The sequence below is a fragment of the Talpa europaea genome (genome assembly GCF_964194135.1).
Source record: "Talpa europaea genome assembly, chromosome: 7".
NCBI classification, from domain to species: domain Eukaryota; kingdom Metazoa; phylum Chordata; class Mammalia; order Eulipotyphla; family Talpidae; genus Talpa; species Talpa europaea.
In genome coordinates, this window is record NC_140074.1 from 86,549,966 (window position 1) to 86,576,099 (window position 26,134).

General features: G+C 50.0%; 2 protein-coding genes across 4 annotated transcripts; both read left to right on the top strand.

Annotated features, from left to right (window-relative positions):
* Nucleotides 1-388: 388 nt before the first annotated feature.
* Nucleotides 389-5,789, top strand: SERPINF2 (serpin family F member 2; the record flags this gene model as incomplete). 2 transcript variants are annotated; one of them, XM_084239252.1, is made up of 9 exons in its annotated part: nt 389-451; nt 589-627; nt 747-809; nt 1,094-1,295; nt 1,783-1,926; nt 2,072-2,275; nt 2,704-2,846; nt 4,438-4,642; nt 5,377-5,789. In XM_084239252.1, the coding sequence occupies 9 exons, from the start codon at nt 389-391 to the stop codon at nt 5,787-5,789; spliced, it is 1,476 nt and encodes a 491-aa protein (XP_084095378.1). The 2 variants fall into 2 exon arrangements, with proteins under 2 accessions (XP_084095378.1, XP_084095379.1); XM_084239253.1 differs by lacking the exon at nt 1,094-1,295 and having other exon boundaries at nt 747-819.
* A 12,810-nt stretch (nt 5,790-18,599) lies between these two features.
* SERPINF1 (serpin family F member 1) lies at nt 18,600-25,271 on the top strand (the record flags this gene model as incomplete). 2 transcript variants are annotated; one of them, XM_084237195.1, is made up of 7 exons in its annotated part: nt 18,600-18,683; nt 20,034-20,232; nt 20,815-20,970; nt 21,371-21,574; nt 22,763-22,905; nt 23,824-24,034; nt 25,012-25,271. In XM_084237195.1, 7 exons carry the CDS (start codon nt 18,600-18,602, stop codon nt 25,269-25,271), a joined length of 1,257 nt encoding a protein of 418 aa, XP_084093321.1. The 2 variants fall into 2 exon arrangements, with proteins under 2 accessions (XP_084093321.1, XP_084093322.1); XM_084237196.1 differs by having other exon boundaries at nt 18,600-18,680.
* Nucleotides 25,272-26,134: the final 863 nt, after the last annotated feature.

Consider the following 26,134-nt stretch of genomic DNA (forward strand, 5'->3'; position numbering starts at 1 on the left):
CTGTTGCCACCGGTTCACAAGACAAGGAGGGGTTAAGGGCAGAACAATACCTATGCATTGCTAAAGTTCTCTGGCAAGAGGCAGCGCCTGGATCCAAATCTTGGTTTGACTCACAACCCAGATCTTGCAGAATAAGTTTTAGTTTGATAGTCTTCCCCCCCCATTAGAACATTCTTAGTGAATGAAACATAAAAACAGAAAAGATAAAGGGAAATAGAGTGACGGGGAGAGGAGACCCACTGCTACTGTGTTTCATGTGTCGCTGTAATTGGTGTTCCCCCTCAGCAGGGCTGGCTCAGGATTTGGCTGGGCCAGTGAAGGTGGGTGAGATTCCACTGTGGGTGTGGGGGCGAGGTGGGAACTGAGGCTTCCTGTCCCTGACAGGAACATGGCACTGCTCCGGGGGCTACTGGTGCTCAGCTTGTCCTGCCTGCAAGGTCCCTGCTCTGTGGTAAGTTTTCGGTCTCGTTGGGGTATGGAGGCAGGTGTGGGAGAGGTCAGAGTATCAAGAGGCTAAAAAGGGTTGGTGTCTAAGGAGGGTTTGGCTCTTAGGGGGTTGCCCTGTCTCTCCTCATCCTTTCTCAACAGTTCTCTCCTGTGAATGCCATGGAGCGCTTGGACCAACAGGTACTGGGGAGTAAGGGAAGTATGATGGGGAACAAGGTCCTCAGGGTCTCCCCTGGGGCTTGTGTAGGTTGGGGAACCTGTGGGGAGGTTACGCTCCATCTGCTTCCTTCTTTCTTCAGCTAATGAGCCAGCAGGCCCAGGAGAAGCTGTCCCCACTTACCCTTCTCAAGTTGGGCAACCAGGTACAACCAGGTGGGGCTGGGATAGAGGGGGAGGGGCAAGAGGGAGGAGGGCGAGTCAGCAGGGGTGAGGGAACTGGGGGGCATGGAAGGCCAAGAAGCTGCCTTCTAAAGAGAGAGGGTGGGAGTGATCAGAGGAAGGGAATCCCGTTGCCCAGAACCCCATGGTCTCCGAGAGCCTCCCTCTCCCACCAGGACTAGGACGAGGAATGGGGACATGAGGAGCTCTTCCATCTGGGATCTAGGGCTGGACCCTTGACCCCACTGACCCTGATCTGTCCCTGCAGGAACTTGGAGACCAGACTACCCTGAAGAGTGCCCAAGGAGACTGCAAGGGTGCCCCAACCCCTGAGCAGAACCGCAGGCTGGCCCAGGCCATGATGGCCTTCACCAGAGACCTATTTTCCCTGGTAGCCCAAACGTCTACCAGCCCCAACCTCATCTTGTCACCTCTGAGTGTGGCCCTGGCACTCTCTCACCTGGCACTAGGTACCATGGCAGCACCTGTCCAGATCAGCAGAGCTGGGAGGCCAATAGGAACTCATTACTCCAGAGTTTACCAGTGGGTGGCTCCTCCATCAGGGTCACTTGGATGTTTGGTAAAATGCAGATTCCTGGGCCCACCACCAGTCTGTGAATCAGATTCCCAGGTATTGGGCCCGGGATCTGCTTATGGTGATTTTTACGTGAGAGTCTGATAGATACGATTGTCTCCTTTGGACTGGAGGGTCTTATTTTGGGAAACAGGTCCAGAGAGGGAAGACAACTGGTATGAGGTGAGGTCGCCCAGACTGTCAGTAGCAGAGGTGAACGTACACCTTGGGAGTCCTGTCACGCAGACCGGTTCAGTGGTTAGGGGAGGAGAATGTGTGATCCCACGGGTACCATTGCTGTGGGTCTTCCAGAGGGACTGGAGTGGGCAGTGGGGATGGGAAAGAACTCCCACCTGGGCCACAGCTGATGTGGTCCCCTCCAGGTGCTCAGAACCAAACGCTGCAGGGGTTGCAGCAGGTGCTGCATACAGACTCAGGGCCTTGCCTCCCATACCTGCTGAGCCACCTCTCCCGGGACCTGGGCCCTGGGGCATTCCGACTGGCTGCCAGAATGTACCTGCAGAAAGGTAGGTGCTGGTGACAAGCGCTCCTTGGATAGCACTCTGGGTGGACAGGGTGGAGGGAGATGGGCTTGGCCTCAGGTAGCTGGTTGGATCACTGGTAGCTGTGGCTTCTGAGCCCTGGGAACAGCTTGTGGTCCCTTCTATACAGGATTTCCCATCAAAGAAGACTTTCTGGAGCAATCAGAACAACTCTTTGGTGCAAAGCCCATGAGCCTAACGGGAAAGAAAGGAGATGACTTGGCAAACATTAATCAATGGGTAAAAGAGGCCACAGAGGGGAAGATTGAGGATTTCCTCTCAGAGCTGCCAGATGACGTGGTGTTGCTTCTCCTCAATGCCATCCACTTCCAGGGTGTGTACCCCCTCTCACATTTCCCACCCCTGTCCTGTAGGCTGAGCTGGGATGTGCAGGGGTCCCTCTTCTTCCTCAGGGCTGGGCCAGGAGGCAGGGAGCATGCTGCGTTGTGGGGGGTAGGAGATGGGTAATGGTGTGGCAGGGAGGGGGGCCCAGGTGGGGCTGTTGTGAGGGAATACTCTTGGAGGAAGCCAAATCTGAAGGAGGTTGTTTCTGGGAGCATGGCAGGCGTGGGGAGAATACAAGCCCAAAAAAGCTCAGGGAAGAGATGTCAGATTGAGTATCAACCTGGTACAGCAACCCCTGGGGTCTCGGCCTCCATCTTTGTCTCTTCAATGGATTCTGAGTGGAACAGGGAAGAGGCTGATTACATGGAACCCACCCTGGTCCCAGCCTATGCGGCCCCCGCCCTCTGCTGTGTACAGGTTTCTGGAGGACCAAGTTTGACCCAAGCCTTACCCAGAGGGAAGTTTTCCACCTGGACGAGCAGTTCACAGTGCCAGTGGACATGATGCAAGCCCACACATTCCCTCTGCGTTGGTTCTTGTTGGAGCAGCCTGAGATACAGGTCACCTTGATTGCCAGGCTCTGGATTCTGGGAGGTGGGGCAGGGAGGAGGCAGGCTATGGAGCACGCATGGGGGAACGGGGAACATCACTTTCCTCAAAGTCATGTCCCTGGGGCAGGTGACTCTGAAAGGTCTCACTAGGACCCCACCCAGGTGGACTAAGGCTTCAGGCTTTTTGAGGTTCATTCAATCAACAAAAATATGTTGGGCATTTGTTGTATGCCAGATACTGTTTAGGCACTGGAGATTTAGTGGGGCTCAAGGGAGATGAGATCCCTGCTCTCAGGAGGGAGGAAGACACACAAGAGCAAACATAAATTAACAGGATAATTTCAGATAGTGGTAAATGCTACAGAGGGGGAGTAAAGTTGATTTATTAGTGACTGGGGAGGGTATCTTGGGTAGACGGCACAGGGAGAATTCTTTGAGAAGGGGGCACTGAGATGAGATCCAGGTGATCTTTGATTATGAGGGTTTATTACAAGGACCCATGGGCCGTGGGACAACACAGAAACCATCCCGCAGCCATGGAGCCACTCAGGACCTGGGCACGCTCCACCCCGCCTCCAGCCCCGCAATCTGGAAGATGATCTGAGCTTTTCCTCAGTGGTCCTTTGAAGCGAGGATCTCATTGGGGTGGGTTTGTCAGTAACCTGATGGAACATTCTGAATGGCTAAAGTGCTCTGCCAAGCCATCGCAGGTGGGGGCTCCCTTGCTTCCAGCCTAAATGTGGTCCCTTTGGCTTGAGCACTGATCCTGGGCCAGTCAGATGCAGCTGAGATGGCAGTGTTGGTTAGTTTCCCAAGGTCAGACCTGACCACAGCCACTCTGCAGTCCTCCAAGCACTTATGGCAGAGTCCTGGCTTCTCTCCAGTCCACCCTGGAAGGAGGTGGTCTGGGGCCTGGTTCCCCACCCCCCCACCAGCTCTCTTCCTGCTGCTCCTCCCCTCCAGGCCATGCCCTGCCCTCCCCTTTCTTCCTGCCCCTTTGGTCTCTTTCCTTCTGTTCCTTGTCTTCCTCTTCTTCAGACACTCTGCAGGCAGGCCCCGCTGCCAAGCACAGCCTCCTCCCACCAGCAGGGGTCCTCCTGCCTGCCCAGAGCCCCAGGGGTCGCTGTTTCAAGAGATCACTGAGTCCAGGACTTTCCACTTCTTTAGCTGCAGATGTCTGACCCCAAATCATAGTATGTATGCCCAGGGCAGGTCACTGTTGAAGGAGCTGCTCCTTTGCAGCAGCTCCTTGGAAAGTTTGGAAACCAACAACCCAGTGCATTGTACACAGGGAGAAGCAGGTGAACAGGAGAAATTCCTTACCCCAGGTCACAGGGCTAGCTGGCAGCAGCTGAGTGCTGCCTAGGTGCAGACACTCTGCCAGAAGCTTTCAAGTATCTCTCTTTTGGTCACATGTCAGTCTGCCGCATGGGTAACTATGTCATTCCCTGTCATGGATGAGGAAGTAGAGGCAGTCAGGCTAGGCAGGTACCTGAGGGGGAGGGACAAGCCCACCTGTCTCAGAAGCGCACCTGGGCCTAGACTCCAGCTAGGTGTGGCTGCCTTCTGGTTCTCATGTCGTCTCCTTCCTTGTTTGTAGGTGGCTTACTTTCCCTTTAAGAACAATATGAGCTTCGTGGTCGTTGTGCCCACCCGCTTTGAGTGGAACATGTCCCAGGTGCTGGCCAACCTGAGCTGGAACATCCTGCACCAGCCCTTGCTGCGGGAGAGGCCCACCAAGGTCCAACTACCCAAGCTGCATCTGAAACATGAGCTGGACCTGGTGGCCACCCTCAGCCGCCTGGGTAAGGAGGCTGGGCATGGGACAGACCCCTAGGTCAGGCTGGGCAGCCTTGGTTGGGAGGAAGCCCCCGCTAGCAGCATATCTCAGTCAGAGCTAGTCTTGTGTCCTTTTCTGGGACCTAGGGAGGTGTGAGTGTTTGATGTGAGCTCCAGACCCTCTGTCCTAGGGGAGGCTGGTGAATGAGGACCCAGTCTACCCAAGACTGAACATGGCAGAGAATCCTGGTTGGAGAGCCCAGTGTGGCCTGTGAGCCTTGCTGGCTCTCCAGGAAGGGGGAGGGGGAGAAGGCTCTGTGTCACACTGCTCAGGAGGTACATCTACCCATGAGCATTTGCTAAGCAACTTCCACATTCCAGGCATAGTAGTAGGCACTTGGAGCCCACCATGTGCAAAGAACTTAGTCTAATCAGGTGGGCAGAAGAGGAATCAGGTACTTACAATTCAGCATAAGTGATAAGACAGCATAAATGATAAGAACTCCAACCTGGGAGTTTGTTTCCAGTTCGCCAAGGAGAATATTGAAAAGGCACCTGTCCTGCGTTGGGGCAGGGCATCGGGGAAGTCTTCCTGGAGGAAGCAATCTTTAAACTGATACTTGGAGGTTAAATAGGAGTTAACTAGGAATCTTTGGATTCAAGGTGTTCCCTGGCCAGGATGACAGCCATCCTCCCAGGCAGGTCCAGGCAGCCTCTGAGGTAGGGGCAGCTCTGACCACCCATTTCCTATCCTGGGCAGGCCTGCAGGACTTGTTCCATGCCCCAGACTTGCGTGGGATCTCTGACCAGAGCCTGGTGGTATCCAGCGTGCAGCATCAGTCCACTTTGGAGCTTAGTGAGGCTGGTGTGGAGGCCGCAGCAGCAACCAGCACGGCCATGTCCCGCATGTCCCTGGCCTCATTCATCGTGAACCGCCCCTTCCTCTTCTTCATACTGGAAGACACAACGAGCCTGCCCCTCTTTGTGGGCAGTGTGAGGAACCCCAACCCTGGTGCACAGTGGGAGCGAAAGGAGCAGCAAGATTCCCCTGACAGCAGGGACTTCTTCCAGAACCAGAAAGCCTCCTCCAAAGGAGACAAGCTCTTTGGCCCTGACTTGAAACTTGCACCCCCTTCGGAGGAGGATTATCCCCAACCTAGTAGCCCCAAGTGAGGGGCAGTGGTCAAGAGCATCCTGACTCCCTGCCTGGACAACCTCTCAACTCATGTGACTCTTTCCAAACAGCTTCATAGGATTAAGGGGGGAGGGGGGCCTGGGTGGACAGGCGGGGAGAAGAGGACAATAGTTCTCTCTGACTCCTTTTGGGGAATTTGGGGTGGGGTGGGGCCAGGATGAGGGCAGGCATCAGGGAATGAAGAGCCTCAAACCCAGATCATTCCTTCCTAAGGGGCTCAGAGGGTGCCGCTGTTTGGGGCTTGGGCAGAGGGGCAGCTATGGATCCACTTTTGTCAGGAAGGTAGGTAGATTATTCCCTAAATTGGCTGGAGCACCTCCATGTTTGTTTACCGGGGAGGGGGGGAACAGGAGGGAGTGTATACTCTGGTTGGGGAGAAGAAACAGGTTGTGGGGGTGCCCCAGGAGGCAGAGGATTGTCCGGAATCGGACACCATGGGTCACCTTTGCTCTGTGGGTGGAGGTAAACGTTCCACATTCCCTCACCTCTGCCAACACCACCAGCCTCCAGTCCACCCTGATGTCCTGTCATCTCAGTTTCCCTGCCAGTTCTTGGAGATACCACTGCCAGGATCCCCCTTCCTTCCTCTCCTGTCTTCCTCCTCTGCCTGCTATTTCAGGGGCTGAGACCAGGAAGGGCTCCTTTGCTCCCTAAGGCTCTTTTATAAAGTTTTTGTAGTGATTTTTATGCTACCTGAATAAAGAATGAATGGGCCTGGCTGCTTTGATGACACTGGTCTGGGCAAAGGTGGGAGTAGGAAGGCTGGAGAAAGGTGGGGAGGAGGCCCCAGAGCCTCCTGCACTGGGAACGATGGGTCTCAAGGAGTGGCAACAACCTTTCCTGTGCCACATTTGATCCCTGGTCACTTGCCAGTCCTTCTCCCCCATGCAGTCCCCTCTGACCCGGGCAGTCCTCTCCAGGGCCACCTCCACGTCAGCCTGGCTCTCCTCTCTACATGCCTCAGGCAGATGGCAACCAGGGTGGCTTAGAATAGCGCCAGCCTTCTGGTTTGGGAGAAGAACTGGCAATTAGGGAGCTTGCAGAGTTTCTAATTACATGCCGGCCCTTCTGCCAGGAGCTGGCGCCCGCCAGCCGGGGGGCAGGCTGCTGAGAGCACCCGACTCCAGCTAGAGGCTGTCAGCACCTGAGGATTTAGGGGAAACAGTTGGGGACACCGTGGCATAGCAAGGGGGGCCGCATGGGTGTCCACGTGGGTGGCCCTTTTCTTTGAGGACTGGGTGTCCACATGGCAGCCACCTGCAGGCTTGAAGTGCCAGGGTTAAGAGCCAGTGCCTGGGGTGGAATCTTGTCTCTTACAAACTAGCAGTGTGGGGAGACAGGTAATAAATAAACAAGTGAAATAGATGATATGTCAGCGGGAGACAAGAGCTCTAGTGAGGAATAAATTAGAGGAGTACAAGGAGTGCTGGGACAGGAGGCCTCCTGGGAAGGTGACACTGGAGCAAGAACTTGAAGGTGAGGATGAGCACCATGGAAATCTCAGGGAACAGCATCCCGCTGGGCAGAGGTATGCCAAGTGCAGAGGTCCTGAGGTGGAGACGTGCTGGAAAATTCCGGATGAGCTGGCGTCCGTGGGGCAGTGAGGGGGCTGGGGTAGGAAGATGTCAGAGAGGAACTAGGGACAGATGATGTAGGGCTTTTGGGCCACTCTAAAGACACTGGTTTTTATATTAGAAGAGGCGAGGCGTCCCTGGAAAGTTACATCAGCAAGCCCAACCACTTACTTTTACCCCGTAATTCTTTCTCAGCTCAGGTCTCTCCTCCTTTGCATTTTGGTTCCCACTGCCCGGGTTGGGTCTAGTCATCACTCCTAAGGGTCCCTGCCATTGTCTCCTACCATCCCCTCCGCCCCCTCCAGCCAAGATCTGGCTGCCTTAACTTCAGCCTTTGCCCTGCAAATGCAAGCAGGGATGGAGCTCCAGGGATGCAGCCTTTGCCCTGCAAATGCAGGAGGGATGGAGCTCCCTCCTGAGCCAGCAGCACTCGAAGCTCTGGGTTGCGGCACTGGACAAGCAGACAAGATCCCTACCCCTGAAGCTGATATCTGGTGGCAGTTGCTCTAGACAATAAGCAAGTAAATTGAAATACCAGATCCAGTAAACAGAATGAGGAGTGCTTCAGAAGTTCTGAGATTGTGTGACACCAAGTAACTGCTTAACCGTGCAAGGCATATTGTGGATCAGGGGAGGCCCCTCCAAGGTGACACTGGAGCTGAGAGATGGGAGATAAAGACCTGACTGTTCTATTCAGAGAGCAAGGAGGAATGCTCAGGAAGAGGGAACAGCCAGGGCAGAGACCCCAAGGCAGAAAAGAGATTGGGTCTCTGCAGGGACAGAAGGGAGGCCAGTGTGACTACACTGTGACAAGCATAGGGGAAATGGCGAAATGAAGCCATAGAGGTAGGCTAGGGCCAGGGCCCACACCGGTCTTGTAGGTCAGAGCAAGAGGATTGGATATCCGAGGATAAAGGGAGTTTTGTGTGAAAATTTTTTGATTGAAATAGAACATGCAAAGTACACAAGTCATAAGCATACATAAGCTTAATGAGTTTTTCCCAAGAACCAAATATTCCTGGGCAACCAGCACCCAGGTCAAGAAGCAGTGCTCCCTGACATGTAATTTCAGATTTGTTTTTCTTTTTTTTTTTTAAAGATTTATTTATTTATGCATTTAAGAACTGGGGTACAGGCCAGAGGTGTGGGGTGGTAGTGAGAGGATTCACTACCAGATACAGAGTGGGAAACAGAAAAGGCAGATCCACTGAAATACACTGCTGAGGGGAGCAGCAGGCGAGACAGGAGAGGTCTGCTAACGCCATGTGGGTTGCTCCCTGGCTGGGGATCGAACTCGTGCTGCATTGGCCGTGGATAGCTTTATAGGCTGCGTCCCAACCCCTTGCCCCACCAGATTTGTTTTTCTTGATCTTGAACTTTATATAAAGGAGTCACACAGGCTGTGCTCTCAGGGTCTGCTTTCTTTCGTTCACCACATGCATATGAGATTGATCAGTGTACTGTGGCGAGCAATAACTCATCCCCCGGGGAAGGCTTTTATCTGAGGGGTGCCACTGAAGCACATTTAAGAGGCTCACTAGGCTTCTGGGTGGAGAACAGCCTCAGAGGGACAGAGAAGGTGGGAGCTAGGGAGACTGGTTAGTAGGCAAGAGATGTAGGTGGCTTGGTCCAGGGTGCTGAGTGTAGAAATGGGAGAAAAGTGGTCAGAATTCAGATATATTTTGCAGATAGACATTATAGAATTTGCAGATGGTACAGGAAATGAGGGGAAGGAAAGACTCAGAATGGTGAAGTTCATCATTTAACTTCCTAGCCCTTTGTTTTGAGAAATGGGTTTACTGAGATGGGAATCAGTGTGAGGAACAGTCTTTAGGAGTGACTAGAGATTTCTGTTTTGAAGTTATTATGATTTAAATGCCACACTGTATAGGGTGACCACGTGTCCCCATCTGCCTGGACAGTTTGAGCTATCCTATGGTTTCAGTTTATTAATTTTTTAAAAAGATTTATTTATTTATGCATACAAGAGCTGGAGTACAGGCCAGAGTTGTGGGGGGTGGGGGGTGAGAGGATTCACCAGAGACAAAGTGCGGAACAGAACAGGTAGATCTACTAAAATACACTGTTGAGGGGAGCAGCGGGTGAGCCAGGAGAGGTCTGCTGCACCATGTGGGTTTCTCCCTGGCCGGCCCAGAGATGGAACTTGGGCTGCAGAGGCCGTGGACAGCTTCATAGGTTGTGTCTTAACCCCTTGTGCCACCAGGGAGGCCCTGGTTTCAGTTTAATTAATAGCACCCTGTTTACTGTTAGGAGTGTACTGCTGATAAAGTATATGTTCATCCTACCCATTGGGCATCTATGTGATATGTCAAATGAGCAATTGGATACTTTGGTCAGCATTGGAAGTATACATTTGGGAGCATACAGATGCATTTAAAGTCACAGAATTGGCAGAAATTGCCTAAGAGGAGATAAAGACAGAGAGGAAAAGGAGTCCCAGAATCAAGCCAGGGGTCAAGCCAGCCAGGAAGACAGAAAAGATGCAGCCTGAGAGGTGGGAGGAAAACGGCAGGACTGGGGAATCAGGGTTTCAAGAGAAAGGAACCCTCTGCCATTCCGGCTCAGGCGAAGAGCAGAGATGTCCGTTTGGTGGTTAACACAGAGTCACCTGTGAACTGGCTACAGCGGTTACAAAGGAAAGTTGGACACAGAAACTAGGCTGGGGTAGAGGAGGGAATGAGAACTCAAGAGAGTGCAGAGACAAGAGGAAATGACTTTTCAGTGTGGCTTTGAGGGAGAACTGAGAAGTGGGCAGTGGCTTAGGGGAGGGCCAAAACGGAAGTGTCTTTATTTTTCATTTGAAGTATAATTTCTACTTTATTCAAATCTTTTTTTTTTTTAAAGATTTATTTATTTATTTATACAAGCACTGGGTACAGTCAGAAGCGCGGGAGGGTGAGAGAATTCACCAGAGCCAGAGCAGAGAGCAGAACAGGCAGACTGACGAAGTACATTGCTGAGGGGAGCAGTGGGCGCAGGAGAGGTCTGCACGCCATGTGGGACCCTCACCTGGTGACCGGGGATCAAACCGGCGCTGCAGAAGCTACAGGTAGTATCGCAACCCAGCACTCAACCGCTGTGCCACAGGGGAGGCCCTTTATTCAAATCTTTTTAAAAAAAGATTTATTTATTTATGCATATAAGAACTGAGGTACAGGCCAGAGGTGTGGGGGGGTGAGAGGATTCACCAGAGACAGAGCAGGGAACAGAACAGGCAGACTGACTGAAATACTCTGCTGGGGGGAGCAGCGGGCGAGGCAGGAGAGGTCTGCTGCGCCATGTGGGTAGCTCCCTGGCCAGCTGGGGATTAAACTCATGCTACAGAGGCTGTGGATAGCTTCACAGTCTGTGCTTAACCCCTTGTGCCATGAGGGAGGCCCGGAAGTATCTTTAAATATGGAAGTGATAAGGATGTTTGGAGGCTGTGGCGTGATCCTTCTGTGCAGGAGCTAACCTACCAAAGAGCACAGGGCAGTCTCTCTCCTTGGCCAGGAGCAGGACATACTCTTTTTCTGGTAATCAAAGGCATGAAGAATCTAATTTATTAGGAAATAATTAGGACATTGGTCTAACCAGACCAAAGTATAAACACTGGAGCAAGGAAAGCATCTTCAATAAAATTGGACTGCCACATGCAAAAGAATGAAAGTAGACCATTATCTCACACCATACACGAAAATCAACTCAAAATGGATAAAAAGACTTGGATCTGGGGCCTCCCTGGTGGCGCAAGGGGTTAAGACGCCCTATGAAGCTATCCACAGCCACTGCAGCACTAGTTTGATGCCCGGCCAGGGAGCAACCCACATGGTGCAGCAGACCTCTCCTGCCTTGCCTGCTGCTCCCCTCAGCAGTGTATTTCCGTTAATCTGCCTGTTCTGTTCCCCACTCTGTCTTTTGGTGAATCCTCTCACCCCCACACCTCTGGCCTGTACCCCAGTTCTTGCATGCATAAGTAAATACATCTTAAAAAAAAAAAAAAGACTTGGATGTAAGACCTGAAACCATAAAATACTCAGAAGGGAACATAGGCAAAAACACTCCATGACATTAAACCTCAGAAACATACTTGCAGACTCCTCTTCAGCAGCAAGGACAATAAAGGAGAAAATAAACAACTGGCACTATGTCAAACTAAAAAGGTTCTATACAGCAAAAGAGACAGTGACCAAAACAAAGAGACACCCTACTGAATGGGAGAAAATATTTATATTACATTTAGTAATTTTTTTGTCAGTTATCTCTGTTACAGATATTTTCGCCTAGTGTGAGGCTTGTATTTTAATTTTATTTTACAGTATCTTTTCATGAAAACATTTCTTAATTTTAGTACTAAATTTATTAACCTTTTGTAATTTGTGCTGCTTTTGGCATCTTGCTAAAAAAATCTTTCTTACTCAGACATTACAAAAGGACTCATCTATATTTTCCTCTAAAGCATTCACAAATTTTCCTGTGCATATGTGTTTGCATTTGCTTTTCAAAGCATAAAAATATCTCTGAAAGTATACACAGGAAGGAGATTAACATCTGCTGTCTCCAGGGAGTGGAGTCTGTGACTGGTGATCAGAGTCAGAGGAAGATTTCCTTTGTCTGCCTTTTGTTGTTTTGCATTTTGAACCATAAGAACAAAATCCCTATTGAAAACTAAGTAAATAATATAAATAAAAATTCATTAGAAAGATTCTGCAGAAAGACAGAAATTGCTTCCCATATTTAAATCCCCATGGTACCTAGAATTAATTATTGTGTATATTATGAGACAGGGATCAAATTTTAAATTGTCCACATAGATAGTCAGGTCCTTCCTACATTTCTGTGCTTACTTTTAGCTCATTTTACTATTTTTTTTTTAGATTTATTTATTTACGCCTACAAGAGCTGGGGTGCAGGCCAGAGGTGGGGGCTGGTGTTAAGAGGACTAACCAGAGACAGAGTAGGGAGCAGAACAGGCAGATCTACTGAAATGCACTGCTGAGGGGAGCAGCGGGCAAGGCAGGAGAGGTCTACTGTGCCATGTGGTTAGCTCCCTGGCTGGGGATCTAATTCATGCTGCCATGGCTGAGACTTAACCCCTGTGCAGAGACTTAACCCCTTGAGCCACCAGGGAGGTACTACTTACCCTTTTAAGACTTAGCTTAGATTCACTTAGTTCAACTGTGCTGCCACTGTCCAATAAATGCATCATGTGAATCACATGTACCATTTTGTGGCAGCACGTTAAAAAATAGGTGGGGGCTCCCTGGTGGCACAAGGGTTAAGTCTCAGCACAATGAAGCTATTGGCAGTCTCTGCAGCATGAGTTCAATCCCTGGCCAGGGAGCTAACCCACATGGTGCAGCAGACCTCTTCTGACTTGCCTGCTGCTCCCCTCAGCAGTGCATTTCAATCAATCCGCCTGTTCTGCTCCCCACTTTGGCTCTGGTGAATCTTCTCACCCACCGCACCTCTGGCCTATACCCCAGTTCTTGCATGCATAAATAAAATAAATCTTTAAAAAAAAATAAAGAGGCCTCCCTGGTGGTGCAAGGAGTTAAGACACAACCTATGAAGCGTGCCGCAGTCACTGCAGCACAAGTTCGATCTCCGGCCAAGGAGCAGCAGACATGGCACATGGCACAGCAGACCTCTCCTGCCTCGCCTGCTGCTCCCCTCAGCAGTGTACTTCAGGCAATTCGCCTGTTCTGCTCCCCACTCTGTCTCTGGTGAATCCTCTCACCCCCACACCTCTGGCCTGTACCCTAGCTCTTCTATGCATAAATAAATAAATCTTAAAAAAAAAAAAAAGAACATCATAATCCAGAGTAACCCCACTGCAAGTGCTGCAGGCCTATATGCGACTTTTGGCCAGGGCAGCTCTAGAGACCGCTGTCATAGGATGCCCACACTGTATTGGATGTGTCCTTCTCATATTAGCCAGTAAGTTTCTGGAGGGAGGGCACTGATTCTCTCTCATCTATGTATTCCTTCTCCTCCATGTGCCTAGCCAGTGACTTGCATAGAGGGACACATTTTTTTTGTTGAAGGGTTGAACTCTTGATAAACTTTCCATAGAGAGAGGGGAAAACTTGCCCACTGGCAAGTTCCATCCAGGACCCCTCCCTCTTGTCCCTGGAGTCTCAGGTGAAGTGGGATTCCCCTGAATGTTCTCTTCTTCAAGCTAAATATCCCAGAGTGCTCTCCTTTTCTTCTCTGATCACGCCTTCTCTAAAAGACCCTTGGGCTTTTGGCCAGGTATACTTGCCTACCGATCTGTGAAAATGTTTTGTTAACTTCTCAAACAATTTCCCTCTGTTAGTATCTTGGTGTCACAACCACAGTGCAAAATTTCTAAGCATCTTAAGGTGAGCAGGGTCTAGGTATTCTCCTTTCCAGGGAACCGCTAATGGCCGGGTGGATGCCTGGTGCACACATGGCTTCCTCGGGGCACTCATGTTTACAGTATATCTCATTTCTTCCACTGGTCAGCTATTTTCCCCACTGCCTTTTCTGATACTCAGAAATCACAGAATCCTAGGGCTGAAAAAGTCCTCAGACATCCCAAACAATAGAGCAGGATAAACCCAGGGTCCCAGTACCTGGCCAGGGTTTTCTCCACTCCAGCCTCCCTCCCCCTCCTCTGGCAAGACTTCCTGAGGCTGTCCTCTCTCCCCCCTTCCTGAGACTGGCCAGTATGCCCTCTGAGGGTGGGCCAGCAGGCAGAGAAGGCCAGGGCCCTGAAGGAAGGTCAAGGGCACAAGTCAAGTGTGTGAATGTGTGTGCCTTGGGGGGGTGTGTATGTGTGGTGGAAGAGCAGCAGTGGGTTAAAGTTAACACCAGACAATGATGCAATCACAGAATCCAAATTGAGTGCAGGCGCTTTAAGAAAGGAGTAGCTGTAATCTGAAGCCTGCTGGACGCTGGATTGGGAGGGTGGCAGGAAAAGCTCTTGTGTTTGCAGGAGCCCCCTCAGTGTGTGCAGGCTTCCAGAAACCTAGGCTGAGCATGGAGTTGCAGCGCACCCACAGGTAAAGCAGCTCCCTGTCTAGTCTGAGTACGAGGGGAAGATGGAGAGGCTCTCCTGGGCTGGGGGTCCTGGGGAGAGGCAGGGGTATCCTGGGAGAAGAAAACAGCGGTGCAAGGGAGAGAAGGTGGAGAGACAGTAGCTCCTGCAGCTTTGGTGCCAGGGTGAGTGGATGAGAGGGCAGAGGGACTAGGGGTGCAGAAGGCAATTTATTCCCAAATCCACTGTACCACTAGGAGAAAAGCTGGAAAGACTTTTGAATGAAGCGAGTGGGAAATCTTGAGGGGAGCGGTGGTAGAGAAGCAGAGAGCTCAGCTGCAGGGTCGGGTCTGGGCAGCAACTCAGAGGGGCTCCACAGCCCCCAGGGAAGGAGGCTGCCCTGAGCTGAACTTCCACTAGGCAGTCAGGGAGACAGCCCACGCTGCAGCCCAGCCCTGGCTTGGGCTCAGCTCCCTGCTGCTTCGTTTCAAAATTAACTGGTGCTGATTTCAAAGCTCTCTTCCCAGCAGTGCCAAGCAGCTGGCCTCCTGAGCCTGGTGGGACACTGGATGGAGTGCAGCTGGGTCCTTTACCCAGCCCCCACCTTTTTTCTTTGGCCAAATTAGCTGGGAGTAAAAGCTGGGATACCACAGGGATTTTGATCTCTCACAATGAGCGCTACTTGGCCCGGTCTGTGTATGGGGTTTGGGGGCTCAGCGGCCAGTGCTGGGAAAAACGGCCAGTTGACTCTTTAAGCTCCCTGGGACAAGCCACAGCAACAAGTGGGTCAGGGCCAAAGAACAGTTGCAGACTTCCCAGAAACCCCATCACTATCTGGCCACTGCCTCTCCACTAGGAATTCAGCCCCTAGGCTGTGGCTGGGAGGGAAAGGAGGCCAGGGAATTATTTCTAGGGTTGGTCCTTTTGGGGTGTAGGGAGATAAAACTCATGGGCACCCTGGCCTGATCTAAGTCCCAAGACTTGGAAGGATAGCACCTGGGACTGGCAGGGTCACCATGGGTGGGGTGGGCCTGGAGGAGACCCCCGGAACCTCTCTCCCAGAGCCAGGGAAGAGGGCGGTGCCCTTCCCTGCACGGCACATGAAGTCCACCACCGTGTGGCTTGAGGCTGTGTGGTTCTGGGAGGAGGAGGAGGGATGGTATTTTTCTCACAACTGGGATTAATCTGAAACACATGTATTGGCTCGAGTTTATCCTCCCAGCTTGAAGACAAGATCACCAAATCCCAGTCCCCGTGTCTCTTCATTTGGGCAATGTAGCAGAAAGTAAGGCCTGAACCTTGGCCCAACAGAGAGGATATATGCCCCCTGCCAGTGCCCTCCCCCACCTGGCAGGATGGGAGTCTGGTTTGGATACTGCCCTTTGGACAGGATGGCATCATTGTCCCTGTGCCCCTGGCCAGCCAACGGCTGCCTGCCCCAGCTCAGAGAACAATCACCTTGGACCTGGGTGTGCTCAGAGGGGCCCCCAAGCAGATTCTTACTCTCCAGCTATACACTGCCCTTTTTGGGGACTTTTAATAACTTTACATTTTCCCTCACCCCTAGGGCTTGAGGTGGGGGATCCAAAGAAGCGCATTAACACTACAAGTCCCAGAGACAGGCTCTGAGCCAGCTTTGGGGCCATGTGTCTTTCCCTGCAGAGGTGCCCCCTCTACTTTCAGCCTCAGCCTCCCCATGTGGTGACAATGATCAACCCCACCATGAGGGATTGGGTTCAGGCTCCACAGGGATCCCCACAGAGAAGATCTCACCTCATGTGCATTTGAACTGTGAATTTAGTTTCCTTAAACACTACACCAGGAGGGTCTCTCTGGTGGCGCAGGGGTTGAAGTCTCAGCATTGTCAGATTGTTACCAGCCAATGCAGCACGAGTTCGAACCCCGGCCAGGGAGCTACCCACATGGTGCGGCAGACCTCTCCTGTCTTGCCCGCTGCTCCCCTCAGCAGTGTATTTCAGTAGATCTGCCTGTTCTGCTCCCCACTCTGTCTCTGGTGAATCCTCTCACCCCCCATACCTTTGGCCTGCACCCCAGTTCTTGTCTGCATAAAATAAATAAAAAAATGAATTAAAAAAAAAAAACACTACAGCAGAAGGACCCCTCTTTCCTTCCTTCAAATCCTCACCTTGGCCAGAGGAACTAAAGATAAAAGCTTTACCTCTAACCTTGCCACCTATGCATCTCGATGACTTTTCAGTCTCCAATAAACCAGCCTGCTGAGGCTCAGGCAAGGCACCTGCCAGCTCTGGGTGAGGCTGGCTGGGTGGAGAGCTGTAAATCTGGATGGTGTTAGGTCTTTATCTTGCACTGCAGAAAGCTTTTCCTATTGTCTCAACTGAAGATTCGCCCTGGGTGGTGGGGGAGGCTATGTTGAAGAACAGCTGGCTAAAACAGGGGTCCATGGAACCCTGAGACAAGAGCCCAAGACGAGAGTATAGGAAGAAAGCCATCTGGTTCCCACTGACAGTCCAACCCTAAGCTGAGCAAACTCAGGAGGCAGGTTTTTTTTTTTTTTTTTCCTTTTGTTGCCTTTAATGGTCTACAATGTTGTCCAGCGGATTATCAGACTTAACTATAAGGACTTTGGGCAAAAATTACACACTGCATTCTCAACTTACCTATTTGCTCTGAGAAGTCAGAAAGTCTGTATATCTTGTGTATGTGTTTATGGGCATATAAAAGGGTAACGAAGGAGCCAGAGACCCTTGGTCTGTGTGTGTGTCTTGCGGGGAAGTGAGGGGCAGGAAAGACTGATTATAAATTTTTGACTCAGCAATAAGAATGGAGAATGTGGACCCGTCAAAAGTTATGGGTGCTGAGACCTTGTCTCCACTTTTTTTTTTTAAAAAAGATTTATTTATTTATGCATACAAGAGCTGGGGTGTAGGCCTGAGGTGCAGGGTGTGTGTGTGTGTGTGTGTGTGTGTGTTCACCAGAGACAGAGTGGGGAGCAGAACAGGCAGATTGACTGAAATACACTGCTGAGGGGAGCAGCGGGTGAGACAGGAAAGGTCTGCTGCGCCATGTGCGCCACTTCCCTGGCCAGGGATCAAACTCATGCTGCAGTGGCTGGTGATAGCTTCATAGTGCTGTGTCTTTAACCCCTGTGCCACCAGGGAGGCACCTTTTCTAACTTTTTAAGCAGGGGCCTCTTGGAAGATCTTATCTGTGATTTCTAGCTGTCTTATCCCACTTCACCCCTACATCCTGACTCCAGGGCAGAGAGAAGTAGTGAATGCAGGGAAGCATAAGTGGTGGTGTCGCACAATGGGGGCCAGCACCCAGATTTCCCTTTTTCCTAGGAGCCTGGCATCTTCTAGGGAAGTGAAGAGACTTGGGTGGTCTTATTAGGAAGGGGGTTGTGTTTAACTTCCAGGAAAGAAGATTCCTAGGGCATGGCATAAAAGCAATTTTCCAGCTGGTGGGGAAGATGATCTGCCCCATAGGGGAAGAGGGTCTTAAGGTTCCAGTTATGGGGAGACACTTTTCAGCTCTTTGGAGACTGTTAAGTGCTAATAAGACATCATCTAATTTAATCCTGATCACAGTAGGTTAGAACTATTTGATTTCTATTTTACAAGAGAAAACATTGTGATTTAGAGAGCTATTAAGACAATTGAGATTTGAACCCAGGATTTCTGTCCCAAGACCCATTACCCCTAACTATGAGAGTAAGAGCTTTTCACAGAACTGAGAAGAGAATGAGCTTCTTCATGAGGCTGCAGTTTCCAGTCCAGGGCTGGACCGGATGCCTCTGTCCTCTATATTCTGAGAGGCTCAGATTCAGCCCCTGTTTTGTTAGTAGATATTGCCCCAAATCCTTTATAAGGAGCTGGTCAGGTAGTCCAGGGAAAAGCCTAGTGTGCATATGTATCCCAACATGTCCTACACAGAGGAGTCGACTGTTGGATCTTCACTGTTCTGGAGCTTTAGGCTGGAAGGTGGGTCTCCTGAGGCTGACAATGGGATGAATGCACAAGCTCATCACGTGACTGTGGGCCGGAAGGTGGGTGGAGGGGTGAGCAGTTGCTGAGAAAGTTCTATCAAGTTGAGTGTCCACAGCATGGGGAGGCTGGTGGACAGGTGCCTGGTTCTGGCAAGTCCCTGGTCCCTGCCCAGGGTGTCTTGGTGGTGCAGGGTGGTGGCTGAGGGAAACATCTTACTGTCTCTTACTTTCTTGCAGGTCCAGGATGCAGGCCCTCATGCTACTTCTCTGGACTGGAGCCCTCCTTGGGTATGGTAGCTGCCAGAACAATGCTGGCAGCCTGGAGGAGGTCAGTGTGGATGTGGTGTGTGTGTGCATGTGTGCATGTACATGTGCACGCAAACCCATGGAAGACAGGACAGGCAGCTGGACACTCAGGCTCCGGAGCAGGGTCTGACCCTTTATATCTAGACAGGGTGTTTGTTTCTCCATCAGCAAAATAGATAATGTCTTGCTTAGGGACAAAAATAAGACTAAAAAGAGAGGGGAAAAGCAAAAACACTTTAGCCAGCGTGGGACTGTCCCTTCTATGAAAACCCTTTCTCATTGCTTTGCATTCCTTGTGGGTCTCACTGAGTGGGTGATGGTCTTGGACACACACTGATACCGGCCAGGGCACAGCTGAGATGTAATAGTGTGGAAAGACCTCTTTCCTGTCCAGAGGGAGCAGAGGCAGGCTGCAAAGGTAAATGCTGATGCTAGGAGAGAAGCCGGTGCTATGTGACAGTGGAGGGTGACTGTTACTCCAGGGACCAGGGAGACTGGGGCACACTGGCTGGAACCCTGGACTGAGTCTTGAGTTCTGAGTTTGAATTCTGACTGCCTCTCACCAGCTTTGTGACAGGAAGCAAGTCACTTTACCCCACAATGGAGTTTAAAATGCCCATTCTTATAGGGCCATTGTGGCCAGTCACTTATTTTTCATCTACTGAACACCTATTCTGTAGGCGCTGGGGATGTATGGAAATAATAAGACTCATTTCTTGCCTTCATGGATATTTTTTGAGATATTAGTCTTTTGAGGTGTTAGTCTTTGGGGTATTAGACAAATACATCAAACAAGCATGAAACAAAGTAAAATGAAGAGAACTAGCACCCAGTGTGCATATGGAAGGTGGTTAATGAGCAATTGGTAGCTGACTGAAAAAAAGGTCATAAAACCAAATGTGGCCTCGACTGGGGTGATCCATGGCAAGTTTGGGGTGGAAGTGATATCTGACCAGGGCCATGAATCCCTTCTACAATGATCCCTTCTACAAGGGCCATGAATGACAGGGGCATTTGATATGAGGGTCTAGGAAGAAACATGGAAGCAGTGTGCAGGGGGAACAGACAGGAAACCTGGGCTGGCCTGAGAATAGGATTTCTTGGGAAGGGGAGGGTGTCTTTTTTTTATTTTTTTAAAGTGTGTCATAGGCTCACAGTTTCCAAGTGTTTAAAGCTGACCTACTAATCTCCTGGGTTGCTTCTCCCCAGCAGAGAGCAACTGCATGCTCAGGGAGTGCAAACTCATTCCAACAGTAGGTTAAACATGCCGTACTCAGGACGTCCCTAAGGGGCCCAGAATGACAATCCCACGCAGAGTGATGACAGCAGTCATCCAATGCTTATCTCCACTGGTTCTTGTACTCAAACCCAGGGATCTCTGGCCCCAGACACCACAGGGGTGCCAGTGGAAGAGGAAGATCCCTTCTACAAGGTCCCTGTAAATAAGCTGGCAGCGGCTGTCTCCAATTTTGGCTATGACCTGTACCGCGTGAGATCTAGTGAGAGTCCTACTGCCAACGTGCTCCTGTCTCCACTCAGTGTGGCCACAGCATTTTCTGCCCTTTCACTGGGTGAGTTCTCCAATGCAGAAAGCCCCAGCATCCAGCAACTGCACATGTATGGCTCTCTAAGTCCTAGAGACACTTCAGTTCAGGGAGGGGCCCCTACTGAGCGTAGGGGTGGGATTCGAAGGCTGTGCACACAATCCCTTGTCCCCTGGGAGGGCACTCCTCACATGGGTGTGCGACCTTGGGATTGTTTATTGACATGGCGACTTCCACACTCATTCATTCCTTCAACAAGCTTTCACAGGCCGCCATCTGGCAAGGTTCTGGGGATTTAACTGTACACAAGCAGGCATGGTCTCTGCCCTCGCTAAGGTCACAGATGAGTTCACAGGGAAACTAATAAACAGGTAACTACAAAACAGTCAGGCTCGAAGTCCTCAGTCCCACACTCACAGTTCTCTCTATGCCTGATGCCTTTAGCTTAATTTAGGAAAATTGATTTTTCTTCCATTGTCTTCAAAATCCTTGCCCACAGAGAATGTTTCTGATATCAGCAGACAAAAACACTAAGAGTGTATCGTTCCTGTCCTGTTCTGGGGGAGGGCCTGGTGGGAAATTATGGCACTCATATTCTTTCTCTGGCAGGAGCGGAACAGCGGACAGAATCCACCCTTCACCGAGCTCTCTACTATGACCTGATCAGCAACCCAGACATTCATGGCACCTACAAGGAACTCCTTGCTTCTGTCACTGCACCCCAGAAGAACTTTAGGAGTGCTTCCCGAATCATCTTTGAAAGAAGTGAGTTGGCCTGCTAGCTGGGGCTGCCTGAGGGGAGTGGGGCCCCATTCTTCACATAGGGGGTTTCAACAACAGAGTCTGTCTGCCCAGGCCAGGCCTGGCATGTGTGGGACCCCATGAGCCCAAAGAGGGTCAGAAAGGAAGTGGGCTGAAAGAGACAGTGGGAGAGCTGGGGAGGGCAGTTAACGTGGCAAGAAACAGCAATGAGCCAAATCTGTTGTTCCTTGTCCAGTGCTTGGGGATGCTGGCATAAAGTCCTGGCAAGTCACAGGGAGAAGCTAGGCAGGAAGTCAGGGCCTGCTGAGTGGTAAACTAAGACCTAAGGTTGGCATGCTCTCAAAGAGGTTATGCTTGCATGTCTAGCTTTCAGAATACCTAACCCCTGCTCCATTTCTTCCAGAGCTGCGGATAAAATCGAGTTTTGTTGCACCACTGGAAAAGTCCTACGGGACCAGGCCCAGGATCCTGACTGGAAACTCTCGCATGGACCTTCAGGAAATGAACAACTGGGTGCAGGCCCAGATGAAAGGGAAAATCGCTAGGTCCACACGGGAAATGCCCACTGGAATCAGTGTTCTCCTTTTTGGGGTGGCTTATTTCAAGGGTGAGGGCTTTGCTACTTCTCTTGACCAGGGGTGGCTGGCGGGTGTTACGGGGGCTGGGAAAAGAAGGTACGTCAAAGAACTGGTTCACCATGAACCCAGAGGTGAAGGCAGAGGAGTATCGGATACGTGCAATTTGCTTGTATTCAAATCCAAGGCAAACATTTGGTAAGTGTTCACCTAACAGAACAGGCTTTGGACCAAGCCGAGCAGAGAGGGAGAAAGCACTGCTGCTACTGGGCCTGCGTGGAGCGTGGGGACATCATAAGAATTCTGACTGGAGTCAGACTCAGAGCCCAGCTTTGCCTTTATGGGCTGGAGCACCCTGCACAGCTTCATAGCCTTTCTGGGCCTATTTTTTAATCTCTAACATGTGGACAATACACTGACTTCAGAGGCAATGTCTAGTTGTCTCCCATCTTAACATCAACACTGGCACTGTGTCTGGGACACAGCAGGTCCTCAGCAGACTGCTGTTAGTGCTACAACACTCTTCCGCTAGGCTGTGGTGGTATGCCCAACAATCCCCAGGGCCCAGTGTGAGGTCAGTCCCATGCCAGAGAAGTGTTGGGTAGGTTTTGGCAACCTCCTCTAGAAGTACTTTATAACCATCTATCAGGCAGAGTGAGACTGAACCCCTAAACTCCTAGAGAAAAGCCCAATGCCTTCCTACTTGAGGCACTGATCTCCAGGGAGTGAAAGAGGCAGATACAGACCAGCATGTTAAAGGCCACCTTAAACTAAAGAAGCTTGGTCATCACCACACTGTGTGAGCATTGGCAGGCTGCTTCACCTCTCTGGGCTCCAGTGCTTTTTCATCTGAGAGGGGGATAAGATGATGTCAAGGACCCTTCTAGCTCTGACCTCCTTTGATCCTATCTTCCATACACACCACTGTAGAAGTATACGCCGGTTTACCTTCTTCTGGTCTATTATAGAATTTGTATAACCCAGACATTCAAATTGATAAAATCAACATATTTCCTTCTGAGTTCATTTGCAGATGGTATCCAGGATCCTAGACTATTACGGGTCAGCCCACACATTCTGAGATAAAGCTATTCCTTGGCGTGTCAGGACCCCTGGTTACTAAGATTCCTTTAGCCATGTAGGCAAGTTTCATTGACATCCTTGTTCCACTGCCCATCTGGTCTTCTGGAGCTCAGGACACTCCATTTGTTTCATTCCAGGGCAGTGGGTAACCAAGTTTGACTCCAGAAAGACTTCCCTGGCTGATTTCCACTTGGATGAGGAGAGGACTGTAAGAGTCCCCATGATGTCAGACCCTAAGGCCCTTTTACGCTATGGCTTGGATTCTGATCTCAGTTGCAAGGTCTGTAGGGGTGGGGTGGGTGGTGGGTGGGGAGCAAGGACAGAGACAAGACAGAATGGTGTAGTGGGAATAGAATGGACTCTGAGACCCTTGAGACTCGACATCTGTCAAATTTTAGTGCTCAGTTCTTTTCAGCAAGCTAATAGCCGCCCTGTCTTCTTAAAATGAAAGGGGATAAACTTATCCTCTCAGGGTTTCTATAAGGATTAAAAAGGTAATGAGAAATGTCGATGATTTCTTGTCTTCCACTTTCCTTTATATTCTCTTGAGAAATGTCGATGATTTCTTGTCTTCCACTTTCCTTTATATTCTCTTTCTGCCAAATGTTCAAAACCCATCACAAATGCCAAAGTAGTGGCATTCTAAGTCTTTCACATACACCTGACTTACTTTTAATTCTAAGTCAGTAGTTCTTCTTCTTTTTTTTTAGGAATCTGACAAAAGGAAATGCATGTGAACACATGCACACACTTCTGTATATGATTTCCAGGACCCCTGATACCATTTGTCCCATGAACCTTAGGTTAAGAACCTTTGTTCATAAGACTCATTTTATGCTTCTGTGTTGCTGTGCGCAACACCTGCTTTTCTAGCCCAGGGCTCTATACGTAACAGATGATTGAAAATTGTCGGCAGACAAACCTTGGGAGAAAACATAACCCTGGAAATCAGTTCTAGTTCCTTAGAACCACAGGAGAAAATTCTTTCTTACCTCTAGGCTGAGGTCAGAAATGCAACAGCCTACTTTGGGGAGGAATATCAGTAGATGTCCTGTGGCCCCAAAACAGTAGCCTTGAGGGGCAATTGTTAGATTGGGGCAGGGAAAGCAAGGCCAGGGCACTACCTGAGAAGAGAAGGCAGCTTGGGGCTGTGGGTGTGCCTCAGGAGTAACCATGCATTTTCTCCCTGTTGTTTCAGATTGCCCAGCTGCCTCTGACTGGAAGCATGAGTATTATCTTCTTCCTGCCTCTGAAAGTGACCCAGAACTTGACACTGATAGAAGAAAGCCTCACCGCTGAGTTCATTCATGACATAGACAGAGAACTGAAGACTGTTCAAGCAGTTCTGACCATTCCTAAGCTGAAGCTGAGTTTCGAAGGCGAAGTCACCAAGTCCCTGCAAGAGATGAGTATGTTTGCAAGACCCTTAGGCTCTTGGGGTAGGCGGGATCAAGTCTTTAGGCCTTCCACTTTGCCAAGCTGAGCTCAAGGGCCTCATGGCCTTGTACGGAGCCCAGAGATGATCGCTTAATTCTGATAATGCTGGAGGGGAACTCTGAACTGTCTTCCATATCAGACTCATTTCTCAGCCCCATGAGCAAGTTTCCTGTAACAGGAACTATGACATTGCCTCTCAAGACTGGTCTAATCTGGCTATATGTTCTTGGGCAAGTCACTTAAACCTTAACCCAGAGCTCTATACACCTCACAAAAGAGCACAAGTTGTGTCCTACTTTTAGCTTGCTTATCGTCTTGAGAATCAAGAGTTAAGAATCAGGGGCCTCCCTGGTGGAACAAGGGGTAGAGCACAGCACCGTGAAGCTGTCTGCAGCCTCTGTAGCATGAGTTCGATCCCTCGCCGGCCATGGCACAGTAGACCTCTCCTGACTCACCTGCTGCTCCCCTCAGCAGTGTATTTCAGTCAGTCTGCCTGTTCTGTTCCCCACTCTGTCTATGGTGAATCCTCTCACTCCCCACACCTCTGGCCTGTATCCCAGCTCTTATATGCATAAATAAAAATCTTAAAGTTAAGAATCAGGACTAGGGGGTCCCCCTGGTGGTGCAAGGGGTTAAGTTGCAGCACTATGAAGCTATCTGCAGCCACTGCAGCATGAGCTCGATCTCTGGCCAGGGAGCTACCCACATGGCACAGCAGACCTCTCCTGTCTCACCTGCTGCTCCCCGCAGCAATGTATTTCAGTAGATCCTCCTGTTGTGCTCCCCATTCTGTCTCTGGTGAATCCTCTTACCCCCCGCACCGCTGACCTACACCCCAGTTCTTATATGCATAAATGAAAGTAAATTTAAAAAAAAAAATCAGGACTGTACTCTTCCATGGGGTGTTAGGTAAGGCGTGGTTTTAATGAAACTCTCTCAATCTCTGCAGAGCTACAATCCTTGTTTGATTCACCAGACTTTAGCAAGATCACAGGCAAACCTATCAAGCTTACTCAAGTGGAACATCGTGCTGTCTTCGAGTGGAGTGAGGATGGAGCAGGCACCAGCCCCAGCCCGGGGCTCCAGGCTGCCCGCCTCACTTTCCCCCTGGACTATCACCTTAACCAACCTTTTATTTTTGTACTGAGGGACACGGATACAGGGGCCCTTCTCTTCATAGGTAAAATTCTGGACCCCAGGGGCACTTAGTGGCCCAGTTTAATGTTAAAATACTCTAGAAGAAAATCCTAGAGGGTGGCAGTTTATTATAATCATATGAAGGCTGCCTCTATAATGTTTCAATGTATACTTTGCAATAAAAGTGCTGTATTCATAACTTGTGTTACTTTTCTCCTCCTTGTATTCTAAGTGAGGTTGTTTAATATGAAGATAAACTGCCCTTTAGGAAACTGCTGCTCCCATACTGACAACCTGCTTCTATCTGAACTCTACATACAGCCACCACTTAGAACTTTTGGTTATCTATGTTTTATAATGCTTCAGGGTGTTTATCTACTAGTACCACTGATCCCTTCAGGAGGGCATCCTGCCCTCACAATCAGTGGAGTACACTCTTAAAAAAACTAGACTTTAGGTTTTGTTTCCTTTTTTTCTTCTCTTTAAATTGCTGAACAAACACTGAGCAGGTACAGGTGAGGCCAGTGTGGCAGTGCCCACATGCCTCATGGTGGTCAGCTCAGCCACAGCGATGTCGGAGGTAAGGGGTCCGGACCCTAAGTTTCAGTGCAAGCACAGTTATCCCCCAGTCAAGCTAATGTCATATGACAATCTGGGATAACACATGGGTTGGTAAGGGAGACCATTTATAACTTCAGGAAATAATACCTCATTTTATGAAGCATTTAAAGAAAGCTCTCAAGTTGATATAAAATGGGACTGGGTATGTCAAATCTCTAAATATATTCTTTTAAGGAAGTATGCCTATTTTGCAAAGTACAGCAGAGCCTTTTTTAAGAATATGAAATATGACAAGTGTCTAGAACAGAATAACTACAGGACTAAATTGCTTTTCTTGAAAACGTTAGCTCTACCAAAAAAATCTCACTGGCTAC